Source organism: Vigna angularis, chromosome 1 (assembly GCF_016808095.1).
Source record: "Vigna angularis cultivar LongXiaoDou No.4 chromosome 1, ASM1680809v1, whole genome shotgun sequence".
In the NCBI taxonomy this organism is placed as follows: Eukaryota; Viridiplantae; Streptophyta; class Magnoliopsida; order Fabales; family Fabaceae; genus Vigna; species Vigna angularis.
Window position 1 is genome coordinate 22708592 of NC_068970.1, and position 13299 is coordinate 22721890.

Genomic DNA, 13299 nt, shown 5'->3' on the forward strand with positions numbered 1-13299 from the left:
ACTTCTTCAAGAAAATATTTTCAGATATTTTGTTATGTTTATTTAATCTAATCTATCATTTTAATATATTTAATTTTAAAACTTAATTTTTTTAAAAAAAAAAATGAATGATCAGTAATTAACCTTAAATGAGAGTATAAATTATTCATCATAAAATTAAAAAATATAATTAAAAATTTATAATTGAAAATATTTATTTATAATTTATTACAATAAACTAATAAAATATAATTAAATTTCAGTGCTCATGTTCGTTCATCAATTTACCTTATCTAAAGATAAAAGATCATTAAAATATAATGCTTTCCTCACACACAAATGCATAAGCTACATCTACCTTAACTATTCCCTCTCCCAATAATTATTTTATTATATATCAAAGAGGTGAATCTACATGCATTGTGTATGTATTCCTATTAATTTGTTATGAATTTAATTTTTATAAAATAAATAAATTTATTTTTGTAAAAGTTTCATTTTAAGACCCTGATTAGTGTAAAGAATAGTAACATAATAATTCATACATTAAATATATATATATTATTTTATGTGATTATTTTATTTAAATAATTTCAAAAGTTCTGATACCAAATCATTAATTTAAAATAATAATGATGGTTTTTGAATTTAATCATTACTTATTTTAAATATTTTGATATATATTTTTCATTTAAAAGTTCGAAAATTCATTCAGAACATGCAAATCATTAGCCATTAACCACCAAATAATTAATTATCAAGTATTTCTTATTTAAATAAGAAACACGATTTTACCAACATACCCCTATGAAGCTCAAAATATCTCATCCAAAACTTCACGTGGCGTGATACTTGTATTCCCGTGGCATCTTGGTAATATTGCAGACCCATACAAGGATAAAACAGTCATCGTAATAATCAGTGACGCGTGCCAATAAATTCTCAAAACACAGTGCACAGTGCTAAAACTACAAAGCAACCCCTCTCATCTCCAAATTACACACACAAAGGAAACACATTGATTTGAAGGTGTTGCTGAGAGCGAATGAATTTGTAGCACACGGATCGTTGACGTGGCAAAAGATCGTCGAAATCCCGCGTAAAACCCCAACTTCAATTTTTTCGCGATTCGATTTTCACTTGCGTTTTCTCTACACTGCCCTTCCCCACAACCCTTCTTATCCCCTCCCATCGCGCCCAAACCTCACAGCACAACGTGCACTCTCACTTTTTCCTTTCTCTCTTGGAAACCCTTACTCTCTCCGCTAATTCCACACAGAGTCTATCTGTTTTCATCTATTCTTGTCATGCCGAAGGTTAAAGCTGATGCTAAAGCTGCCGATAACAGGTATCGCGTTGTTGATTATTCCTTGTTTTGCTTGAGATCTGGGTTTTTTAGTCTCTTTTGGTTTTTTTCCATGGTTTAATGTTTGTTGTTATGCGATTAGGTTGAAGCGCAAGGGCGCTGGTGCTGGTAGGAAGCAATCAAAGAAAGCTGCTAAGGATCCTAATAAGCCGAAAAGACCTCCAAGTGCTTTCTTCGTTTTCATGTGAGGATCTCTTTGAATCTTCTTTTATATATAATTTTTTATCCGGTTTTGATTTGTGGTGTGTTGGATTTTTTTGGTGACCCTAAACTGAGGTTTTCTGATTGTTTTAGGTCTGAGTTCAGAGAGCAGTTCAAGAAGGAACATCCAACCAACAAATCTGTTGCTGTTGTGAGTTTCCTTGTTTTTTGTTTTTTAACTAGAAGCTGGCTGATTTTTCCTTGATTTTTAAATTCTTATATGCATCTTATTTAATAATTGTTTAGGTTGGCAAAGCTGGTGGTGACAAATGGAAATCTCTGTCTGAGGCGGTGAGTATTAATTTCTGAAGAGAATTTTGTTGATTGTTTGCCTGCAATTGTTGGGACCGCCGATTAACAATTACGGGAAGTTGTATCTGACATATTGTGTTGGTTTAATTGTTAAGGAAAAAGCACCCTTCATTGCTAGGGCTGAGAAGAAAAAAGAAGAGTATGAGAAGAGTATCTTGGCTTATAATAAGAAATTGGTAAATGCTTTATCTTATATATGCTTGGATTTATTGTTGTTTTTATTGTACTCTAATTGATATTTGATTTTTGATGTTTAGGAAGGAAAAAATTCAGAGGAAGAAGAGTCTGACAAGTCGAAATCTGAAGTTAACGACGAGGAGGAAGACGAGGTAAAATAATTTAATCATTGGTTATAATTTGTGCTATGATTAGTTAATTATTTATTTGTTTGTTTTTTTTTGTAGGAGGATGATGAAGATGATGAGTGAAATTTGCTACATGTGATGGAGCCTGGGAAGATGTGGGGAAAAATATTTTGAATAGATGTTGGGTTTAGTATTTGATAGGACGGTTCCCAGCCCATATCACTTTGATAATTAGTTTCGGAATTTTTATTTGTTCTCTTTAGTTTTAGGTTAGTGCAAAATTGATATTAGGGTCCAGTATCAAGATTATGTACTTAAAGTCAATGCTATGATATGATACGTTTCCAGTTAATTTTCGAAGAAATTCCATTCTGCCTTTTATTTTGTCTTTTTGTTGTCTTTGTTGCGTGACCTTTCTGTGTTGATGCTACTTTTTTATTTTTGGTTAATATAGAAGAATTTATACTTCATTTGACTTTAAGAGATCACACTTATAAGTTAATGCCAGTAACCTTCCTCCGGTGGGATTCATCCTGAGCTCCAAATTAATAGTCGTTTCTTTTAACGTTACTTTGTGAGTGATTGTGGTGAAGAAATTTGTTGCTTAATGTTCATTTTTTAACTTGAGCTCTCATGTAATGCTTTTAGTTCATTCTTGAGTCATAACAAATCGTTTCATTATTTAAGAGGAAAAATTGCAGGTATTGTCCATTACATACATCACTCAATATATAAATCTAAAACTTCAATAATTTGATCTTCCCTCGTTAGACAATATAAATACAAGACTATAAGCTAAACAAATTACAAATGCATAACGCTTAGAAATTTCTGGTTCAATCGGTGAGTAGACGCTCTTAATTCTTTTCCCGTTCAGCAGTCTGCAGTACATGGTTTGCCAATAATGAAAAAGATTTTGCTTCATCTTGCATTTCTGTTGTTCGGAGGTTGATTCCCTGCCAAATACAAAAAATAACATATACCAACCAAATTTGACCAGTGTACTGAATAGCTGTTTATGCTTAAAATGTTACAAAAATGATATTATTTATCAACAACGATACCTGTAACTTTTTCATGTTCTCCTGCAACTTGCTTTGTGCCAATTTAGCTGCGCTTGTTTCCTGTAGTGTAAGATTGAAAGATTGAAGCATGTTCAAATGAATAAACAATGGTTTCTGCAATGCAAGATTAAATGTGCTTACATTGGAGTAGGAAAACCCATATTTCTTCTTAATTTGATCGACTGCACCAGCTTGCTCATCTTGTTCTTCTTTACCCGATGTTTTCTGGATTTTGCCCTTCATCTCTTTTAACCTTCCTGTATATTCAACTTCAACTAATTTAACTAGTAGCATATAAGGTAGCACTTCGATAATCTTTAGCCTATAAAAAACTAAAATGCAGTCTTTGCTTGCCCGAGTTAATTGGTTGTAAAAAGGAAATCTAGAAAAGACTGGAACAGAAGCAGTATCTAACATAAGATAACTACTTTGTCCGGTTAGTTAGAAGCTTGTTACTAGAATAGTTAATATGTTCCTATGTAAAGGCCATATGTAATCCTTTCGTAATATACTCTTCTCATCATTAATACACATCTTATTTTGAGTTTTACCCTACGCAAAGATTTTATTATGAAGTTTTCTGTCATGATTTTAGGTATGCCACCTACTTCCAACTTTGAAGTTCAGCCACTGTTATGTTATTCGTTTATGCAGGTCAATAGGTTTGGGTGGTTGGCAGAAAGTTATAAGTTCAAGTCTCAGCACTGACATTTGTACTAAGCAGATCATTTTTCCTTTTATGCAGGAAAATGCAGTGTCCTATGCTTAAAAAGGGCTAGAACAGCCTAGAAGACAAACTCTACGGTAAATTATTGCAGTTTTTTCACTGTTGTCCCAAATCAAATGACAAAACGAGTGATCATATGAGCAAATATTTCATCCCAATCCCTGTAGTTCAAGTTCACTAACCTTTTAGAGCCTGAAACTTTGCAGGCAATTTCTTCTTGTTAAAACCTCCCAATATACCTTGATCTTTGCGTTTTTCTTCATGATCATCTAGGTCAATGTCATCTGTACAGAAGGACACCAAAAAATGGTTGTTTATTTATCCATATGATACAAAAACGAGATCTTCCTTAGGGATCAGTCGATTTATATACCATTTGTATTTTCTGATTAGCGGAGTCAATGGAAAGCCCATATATTCATTAATATAAATAGACAATTCTGTTTCGTCGTTGTAGGCTATATAATATTCAGTAGATCATATCTAAGGGACTTCCATACCTATATTTAATTCAAGGTTATCTTCATCAACATTCAGATTATCATTATTATCAGCATCGCATGGAAAATTTTCCGTTGAAAAGATAGCTGAGAGTTTCTGGATACTTTCTTTAGAATCTTCAGTTTCCAAGATGGGAGCATGTTTTTCTTTACTGCCAGTAAAATCTTTGATGACAGAGCTGAATATACCCTGAGAAGACCAAAATGAAGATCTAACACCTTTTATCACAAAAATTACGAATATCTCTGTCTATATATCTATATATTTTAAAATATACTGTTTATTTATACTATTTACCCTTTTCTTTTCCTTATTCATGACTAGACTAGGGACCAGCTCTTCTTGTGAAAGCATCATTCCTTTTCTGTAGATGCAGCTAACAGAGTCCAAAAGCCTAGAAGTCAACAAAATGTAAAAATGAGGGTACTAATATTACACTTTTCATCTTCTGTGAGGAATATTATTCCAATATCCATAACCACGTATTTCTCTGTACTATGTATAGGAGCAAGGGATAGATAAGAAGATTTACTATGCCATTGAGCCATATATTGTATATAGTTATTACCTGAAAATATTCCTTTGGGCCATTAATGTGACAACAAAAATTTCCTGGTCACCATTCACCTGTAAAGGGACCTAATACTTATTTAATATAAAACTTCTAAAGAAAATTGTACTGGTAAAAAACAATGCTCATACCAAAACAAGATCTCCTTTCGATGAAGAACATATCTGGCTCTCAGAAAATGACTTTGATTTTGGAGGAGAGTAACTGAAACCTCTAATTGAAGTCTCCATAACCAGGGATAACTCTGGCAAAGACCTATCATATAAAATGTCTATGAATTAAATTCTTTTTAGCGAAAGAGAGAAAAGAGAGAGTGCATTACAGCAGTTAAAACTTGGAATAACAGAAGTTCCTTATATCTCCCGGAAAAAAAATACAGAAATAGTCCAAATTCCAACCAATACAATATAAAGCCCTTGAATATTGAAATAATTGGCCTCATGCTGGTTTTTGGACTACTAGAAAACCAATTGCCGTTTTAATCATTATCGAAAGAAAAATAGCAGTAACTAAAAATTTCAAATAAAATTATGCAATTTTGCTTGTCTGACTTGAAAAGCACACTGGGGTTATACCAGAAAATGATGGGAGATCAACGATACATTACAAACAATGATATATTTTTCTTAGCTTTGTCTGTGAAAAACTATCCTCAAAATCGGTGGAGTTGTTACTTTAACAAATGATGTCTTTTCTTAAGTTCTATACCATCAAAATATGTTCTCATAAAGTTCAGACTGAGAAAAAGCACACCACCTTAATTCTACTTTTCCAGTAGTGAAAATAAGTACAAGGCCAACATCAGAATGGTTGTCAAATGTTGATGCCCAGCAACATGAAGAGGAATTGAACTTTTTCTTGCATAGCACCTTTTTAACTCCCTGGAATACATCATGGCAAACATTAGCTTATATTTTTATTATTCATGACTCCTGATTATGGATGTATAGAATTCATGCATCACCTGAATCGCATGCACCAATGAATAGACATACAAAGCTTTCTCAGAACAAAGCAGAATATACTTCTGTTTCGTTGTTGCATCATCAATATGGTTCCTTTCGCTCAAGTCTAATCCATCTTTTGTAATTGATCCTGTGACCTGTTCACCTTGTCCATCTATGTATCACAACAACATTTCTTTTACCATTTTCAGTAATTTCTTTCAGATCAATCAAGAACAGTGTTGAAATTTGATCCTTAACAGAACGAGTTTTTGATAATTGATAATTATGCTAACCACACACTCTTACCCAAAACTTTCATAAATAGAGCTTTCGAGGGCTTCTTGGGACAAATAGTTCCTGTGCCTAGTGTGTTTCCATTTTCTTTATCTAGTGCCATAACAGATGAATCTTTTGTTCCAACGGCCAAAATGTTTTTTTCAAAACCATGTAAACTGCAGGTTAAGAACTGCAGAGAGATGATACCAGCAGAAATTTCACTTGCAATATGTTTCTGGTATAACAAAGTTGGCCCATCTATGTTAAAAACTGAAACCTGCAGCAAATTGGACCAATAAACGTTACTGCATAAAAGTTATTTCGCAAAGTTATAAACAACTATAATGTCAAAACACAAGGAACACAAAAATAGGTAGTCCTATGCAATATCTGTTGACCATTTGTCAAAGTTCAAGCAACAAAACATTTAGCAATTACCACCCAAACATATGATCAAGGAACAGAAATCTACTAGAAACTTGCACAAAGGAGAGACACAATATGCTCCTTTTTGGTGCTGCTAAATGGTCCTCAGTATTTGTATATTTGTTTAATGAGGTTGTTTATGCAGTCCTATGATCCTTGGTATGTGTAGTGGCCCTTATAGTTGCATTAATGCTGGAGTGGTTAATCTGGCAATTATGCTTGTGGGAATATCGTTGCTGAAGACCAATATGTTCATCTACTGACCTATAAATTGAGGATTTCTATTTCTTTTCATATAATTGGAAAAGCCTTTTCTTTTAAAATATGCTTTTGGAATTTGTACCTTAAATTAATTTCTTTGAATACTTGGACTAGCAAACTGAGACCACATTTCCAAAACCCAAAAGAAAAGTAGAAAATTATCTCACATATCCTTGATCAGAACCAACAGCAAGATGCATTGAACTGGGGTCTATGTTCATTGAAATAATGGCACCAGTACTCTTTACATGTTTCACACTTTGGATTATATGATCAGTCCCTTTCTTTGTACCCCCTGTAAAAAAAAGAATGAAAAAGGGAACTAAGTATTGATTAATATATGAATCATGCAAGCCTTCTGAGAAATCAAAAGCAAGCAAAAGGTGTTGTGATACCACGTACCAGTAAGAGACATGAAGCTGTTAGTGGCGTATGGTTCAGGTTTGAATCTAAAGATGCAAATCTGTAAATCATGTTTATGACAGACATATTAAAGGCAGGTGGGAATGATGCGAGAGAGAAGGAAATTATCATATCGAGGAACCTCACCATTCCACTCTGGTCACCAGAAGCAAGAAGTGGAGTGTTGCTATCAAAGTATAATGCTGTCAACGGTATCCCACTTAATGAACAGTCATTTTCACTCTGAATTGAGATGGAGGAAACAAATAATAATAACACAGAAAATAAATAAGTAAAAAAATTTTAAATACATGGAAAAGAATAAATCGCCTTTAGCCTAGAGCTTGCTTGAGCTTAAAGTTGATAATATGTTGATGTGTAACATACTTGGCTATTCAGCATTTACTTGGTTACAGGGATTTATAAGAGCATTCAAAAATTTCCTTATCAATCCAATACTTAAACACAAAACATTGGCATGAATAGCCAATGAAATCAATAACTCTAACTATCTAGACAAATAAGTTGGCTGATGGTTTGCATTCATGAAAGTAGCTTCTTTTTGAAAGAGCGAAATGTATCCCACAAGAAGACAAAAAGAGCATTTTGCATATTATGCAGGAAATTTGTTTGTAACAAACGGGAGGCTGTTAGTAAAGCTAACATTTTTGTATGGAAAATTTTGTTGTACAAACTAATTATTTTCCACTGAATGCAACTTGAGAGTGGATGTGACTGATAAAAGTATTACCTGTTGCTTCAATTGCAAAATCGGAGTGAAGATGGGGCATGAAGCATCCCATAAGCTTATGGCTCCATTGCTGTGTCCAGTTATGTATAAGTTTTGAACTTTGGAAAATCCAGTAAATTTGGCCGAACTTAGGCTAATGCCATCTTTCTGATTTGTTTCAACAGGAACAAACAATGGATAGCTTTTGAACAGCTGTGTGTAGTACTATGTGGCAAAGACAAAAAGGTCCAAATCAATGGATTTACAAAAAGGTGGACTGCAAACAGAATGAGCATGGTAAATAAAAAATTATAGTTTCGGAACCCTATTACCTCATCTTCAGAATTAAACACATTAGAATTGTTGGAGATGAATTTTGCTGTTGTGATGCTTGATTCTATCAGTGATAACTTCACACTTACTTCCCTTGGAAGTGAAGGCGTGGACTTAGATTGGCATTGTAGCAGATACTTCTCAATCAAACTATCGTCATACAAATATAGATGGCCTGACTTCCCAAGCAAAATGAAAGAATCTTGTTTATGCTTGCTTTGCTCAGTTGAAGTTAATGATATGATCTCCATGTCAGTACAGCATTCAGACAGATGAAGTCCAAGTTTAATTGTCCGAGATTCTGTATTCTCATTCAGCAAAACTACCTGACTCATATAATCACAAACGTTGGTATGATGTAACTGGTATCAAGATCTAAAATATACCTAGAGGGAGTGGAAAGAATGAGGCAAATTCCGTATACATCTCATTTAGCTATATGAGAAAACTTTATAGTGAAAAGTGGTGCGTGTTAATTTAGAAAATTATACCTAGTTCGAGTTCTTTTAACAAAGGGTACATTATGCTTTCTGAAAATCAAAGTTCCTGTGGCTTGTAAGGGTAAACTCTAGTTTTTTTATGTTTCAGAAAAGGACCATCAATAACTCATTATAAAGAAAGAGAGACAGAAATGTTCAAATAATTTGTACTAGAACAAGATATTTTCTTATAAATGCTTTGAGCAAAGCATTCAAATACCTGCACCAAGTTTGAAGTTGCATAGTCAGCAGCTCCCATAACATATATTCGACTAGCCTTTCCTCCAGCATAAACCCATTTTATTGATCTAATGGCGATTTTGTCTGACTTATATCCTAAGTTAAGTTTGAGAAATGGAGTGTTTTGATAACTAGATTCAGATGCTGAGGCATTTCCAATATTTACAGAAGGGATGCTCCAAATGAAGAGCTCTCCGTTGTTGTACCCTACAGCTACTTTACTTCCAAATGGACACACCCAACATGCCGAAGTCACTTTTTTTGTTTCATTATGCAGCTGCAACATATTTCCACCAGTTCTTAAAATAAACCTACTTTCCTGAACATCCCATAATATCATTTGACCATTTCTAAAGATTATGAGAACCCTGCAATGGAACACATAAGAGAACATAAGTTTGAGTGTACAAATAGATGATCAATTAAAAACATGAACAAAATATTTATATAAAAACATTATAAGGATGGCTGTGTTTGTGAAGATCACCTCTTACTTTCAGCTGCTGGTTGAGGCAGTATGTGCGTCACAACAGTATCATCAGACACTTCAGAGTTACCTAAACAAAAATAATTAAGGAATTTAAATTGACAATCAGGTGCTTTAAGAGAGAAATAAGGGACCAGGGAAGAGGGTGGGTGTTTAAATCTCAAGGACAGCCATGACTATAAGCTTGCATAGATATACAATGCAATTAGCATACACAAGATAACTACACTTCTTGGTTTCTATTTTTGAGTAATGAGATGCAAATTCAAAATTGTTTAAAATTCCTTAAGATCATGTCAAGAGTTAATATTCCTCAAGAAATCCTAAACAGAGCTGATGAATTTTGCTTGATCAGTGCTCACATTGAGAACCAACAAAACGTATAATCATCATCGCGTACTCTTTTCTTCAAATCCAAATTGAGTTTAAGATTTACATGTAACATGTGAAGGAAAAAGAAAAAAGGGTACAACATGTTTCTCACCATAGGAAGCTGAGAGAGGTATGACGTATTTCATCTTAACTAAATGCCATGATGGTTCTTGATCAAGCATCAAAACTGAAATATCACCATTAGAATGTCCGATGTACCTGCCAACACAGATACATGAAAGCTCATAACTTACGCAACTTTGTTCATATATAGCTTGTTCTGGATCACACTTACTACTTACATATAGAGGGTATGTTGAATGACTGCAAAGCAAGTGATTTCTTCTTTAGCAATATACACATCAGACAGCGATTTCTTGTCTATGTCCCAAACCTAAATGTAAATTTTTCAGGAGAATCAATTTGCCGAACATACTGAGATATCAAACATGATAATAAAAGTATATTGACACATTACACTGAATTATATTAGTAGAACAAGCTTAAATTCATAGGTAACATGAAAAATACAACATATGTGAGCAAGTTCCCGTATGTCTACTCACCTCAAGATGGTTATTTGAAGTAACATTTATAAGGACACCTTGGTTCTGGATGAACTGCATGCATTAAATATAATAGCATTGTTAGTACACAACAATATAATGCATTCCTAAAGAAAGGAACATTTTTCACAACAATATGAGGGAGTTGTCCCATTTGCATGGATAAGGCACATAACCTGTAGAAACTTGCTAGGCTGGGCTTCACCAGATTCAAGCATGGCTTGAGCATTATCTTTTCCATAGAGTTTAATCTGTCCATCCCTTTTTGAAAAACTCAACAAAATCAGTTTCAAGCATGAAAAGTCACCCAGTTTTTAACAACCTTGTAAGTTTACATAGTATGTCCCCTTCCTGGGAATTTTACACTTTTTTAGATGGTTACAGAGGAAGGAGTGCAACACAAAATTGATTAGAAAGTAGCAATTATGATAGTATATATTCATTATATGCCCTATCATGGCACCTTAGTTTGAATGATTATGCATGTAGTCGAGGGGAACATACTTTGTAGAAAGAGCTAGTATCCTCTGAATGGTGTCATAGGCGAACATGGCACCCCCAGATGGCACCCCATGATGAAATACCAACCGTGGATCTACATCACTAGCCTTTAACCCATCCGATGAATTTCCACCAGTCTGCATAGAAATTCACAAAGTTCAATGCCTATGTCTTAGTTCTGCCTTCTAAGGTTGTGGCTGGTTTTCATACAAACAAGACTGTTATCTGCATATTATTTTACTACAATATGATAAAAACAGCTCAGAGTTTGAATTATTGTATTTGTTCGTGACTTCGTGTCAGCTTCTAAAAGTAAGTACCATGCATGTTTATTTATCTTTTTATGTAATATTGAAATTTTACATTCAGAGTCAAACTCAGAACAAAGAACATCTACTGCTATTTCATCATATTCACAACTAACAGTATCTTAGGCCTGATTATTTCTATTTTCAGAAGAAACCTTTAAAAACGCAATGACTTTTATACCTAAACTCAGAAAATTCTAGTTCTTGGAAATTTTCTAGTTCTACAACTAATAACACAGCATAAATAAATAAATAAAACAACTTACTAAAATGACAGTAACTAATTAAGTTCACATACTAAAATGACTTTTTAATAGTTTTAAAACAATTATTGTTTGAATTTTTTTTTTCGATTTTTAATATTTTGAGTTATCCTTTCATGGGGCCTTGGATTCTAGTGGCAGTGGGTTAACAGATCTTGACCAACATTAACGCATTCAAACATGGGCCCACTCATCAATTTCCACCGACCACAATCCTATCCATTCTTTCAAACTACAAACGTTTAATCTTTTTCTTTTATTTTCTGTTCCCTATCTTTTGTGTCACCATTAAAATACTCGTTTCGCTCTCTGTTTTTTGTAGTTATTATTACTGTGGAGGATCCTAATTACTTCGAATTAAAACTTAATTTGGAAGTTAAGTTATCACATTAATACGATCTGGACAGTAAAACGAACTTATTGTTTTGAAACGTAATGCGCAGAAAACATTTACATTTACACACTAATAAACGTTTGTGTCTGTTTCCATAAATATCGTTTAATTTAAAATCAATTTTCAAGTATGAACAAGTTTTGAAACTCACAACTCAACCGACCCAAAACGTTTTTCTTTTCTTGATATTCTGCAAGACTTTCTTAAAACCAGAAATCGAATACGGTGAAACGTAAAATAAATTTGGACAAGAAAGAACTTATCACGCAATAAAAAAAAATTATGTAAAATATTTAAGAAACCCAGTTTTCGAATACCATATGCTCATCATATATCCCGCATTTTTCTTAATCTCTGAGCAACGAATTAAAAAACGCCATAGAGTAAGGATAAAAACGAAATTTAGCAGCAATATCCAGGGTGGAAAAGTGTATAAAATATATTACTTATGACAACCATAGTATCCACGAAATTTTGTTTTAAATTATATTGGTATAATCGAAGTCTTCGTTTTTTAAAATTCGAAATATAATATAAACCGAATATCTAAGTTCAAAAGCAAAAGAAAGAAAAGGAAATCTAGATATGAAAGAAAAGTGATGATGATGATGATGAGTGATGGTTCAAAACTTTGTGTGAAGAACACATAGCTTATATTGGCAGAAAGAAATGAAGGGTGTTTCAGTTTGAAGCAATATCTGAAGAATTTCGATGATGATGATGATGATGATGATGATGATGATAGGAAGGAAGTAATGGTGGAAGAGAAAAAAAGAAGAATATGAAAGGAAAGAAAGAAAAGAGAGAAGGGAAAAGGAGTTACCTTCTTGATGGAAGCTTTCTCCACTAGTTTCTTCACAAACATTTCTTATTTTGAAGGATGTGATGATCAGAATCACTGATTGAGTTTGCAAAATTAGAATGAAGAATGAAGAAAAGTTGGAAATAACTGATATTTTCAGAAAGAGTTCTCTCTTGCTTTTGAAAGGAGCAGTTGATTGCACTTTCCACTCGCTTCAGTGTTTCATCGTTTCCTTCTCAGAACAGACAACACCAACTGAGTCACTTTTATTTATATTCAAAAACAAAATCAAAGTTTTTTATTATTAAATATATTTGAAACAGTTCAAAAAAAAATTATTATTATTATCGAAGGTTACCCAGATCTTTGGACAAGTTGGATAATAACACGTGTCAGGAGTAAATTAGAGTGTAAGACCCGACAGTTGGGCCCGGGTATTATTGAAAGATACGTGGCACCACAAAAACCACTTTGCTTATGGGCTTC

The 13299-nt window shown here is 33.4% G+C and overlaps 2 protein-coding genes across 2 annotated transcripts; one reads left to right on the forward strand and one right to left on the reverse strand.

Moving 5' to 3' along the window:
* The first annotated feature begins 1104 nt into the window (after positions 1-1104).
* Positions 1105-2551, forward strand: LOC108334222 (HMG1/2-like protein). The gene is made up of 7 exons (XM_017569952.2): positions 1105-1327; positions 1428-1529; positions 1640-1697; positions 1793-1837; positions 1954-2034; positions 2116-2187; positions 2263-2551. The coding sequence occupies exons 1-7, from the start codon at positions 1287-1289 to the stop codon at positions 2284-2286; spliced, it is 423 nt and encodes a 140-aa protein (XP_017425441.1). The 5' UTR covers positions 1105-1286; the 3' UTR covers positions 2287-2551.
* Positions 2552-2823: 272 nt separating this feature from the next.
* Positions 2824-13059, reverse strand: LOC108322448 (uncharacterized). Its single transcript, XM_017554552.2, has 24 exons — positions 12835-13059; positions 11050-11183; positions 10722-10806; positions 10546-10599; positions 10282-10373; positions 10092-10198; positions 9608-9677; positions 9101-9488; positions 8401-8727; positions 8090-8293; positions 7486-7581; positions 7339-7399; positions 7104-7231; positions 6280-6526; positions 5991-6145; positions 5783-5907; positions 5158-5281; positions 5024-5082; positions 4753-4849; positions 4455-4644; positions 4137-4238; positions 3369-3484; positions 3228-3287; positions 2824-3119 (listed from the first exon to the last, which is right to left on the reverse strand). The coding sequence occupies exons 1-24, from the start codon at positions 12874-12876 to the stop codon at positions 3021-3023; spliced, it is 3162 nt and encodes a 1053-aa protein (XP_017410041.1). The 5' UTR covers positions 12877-13059; the 3' UTR covers positions 2824-3020.
* Positions 13060-13299: the final 240 nt, after the last annotated feature.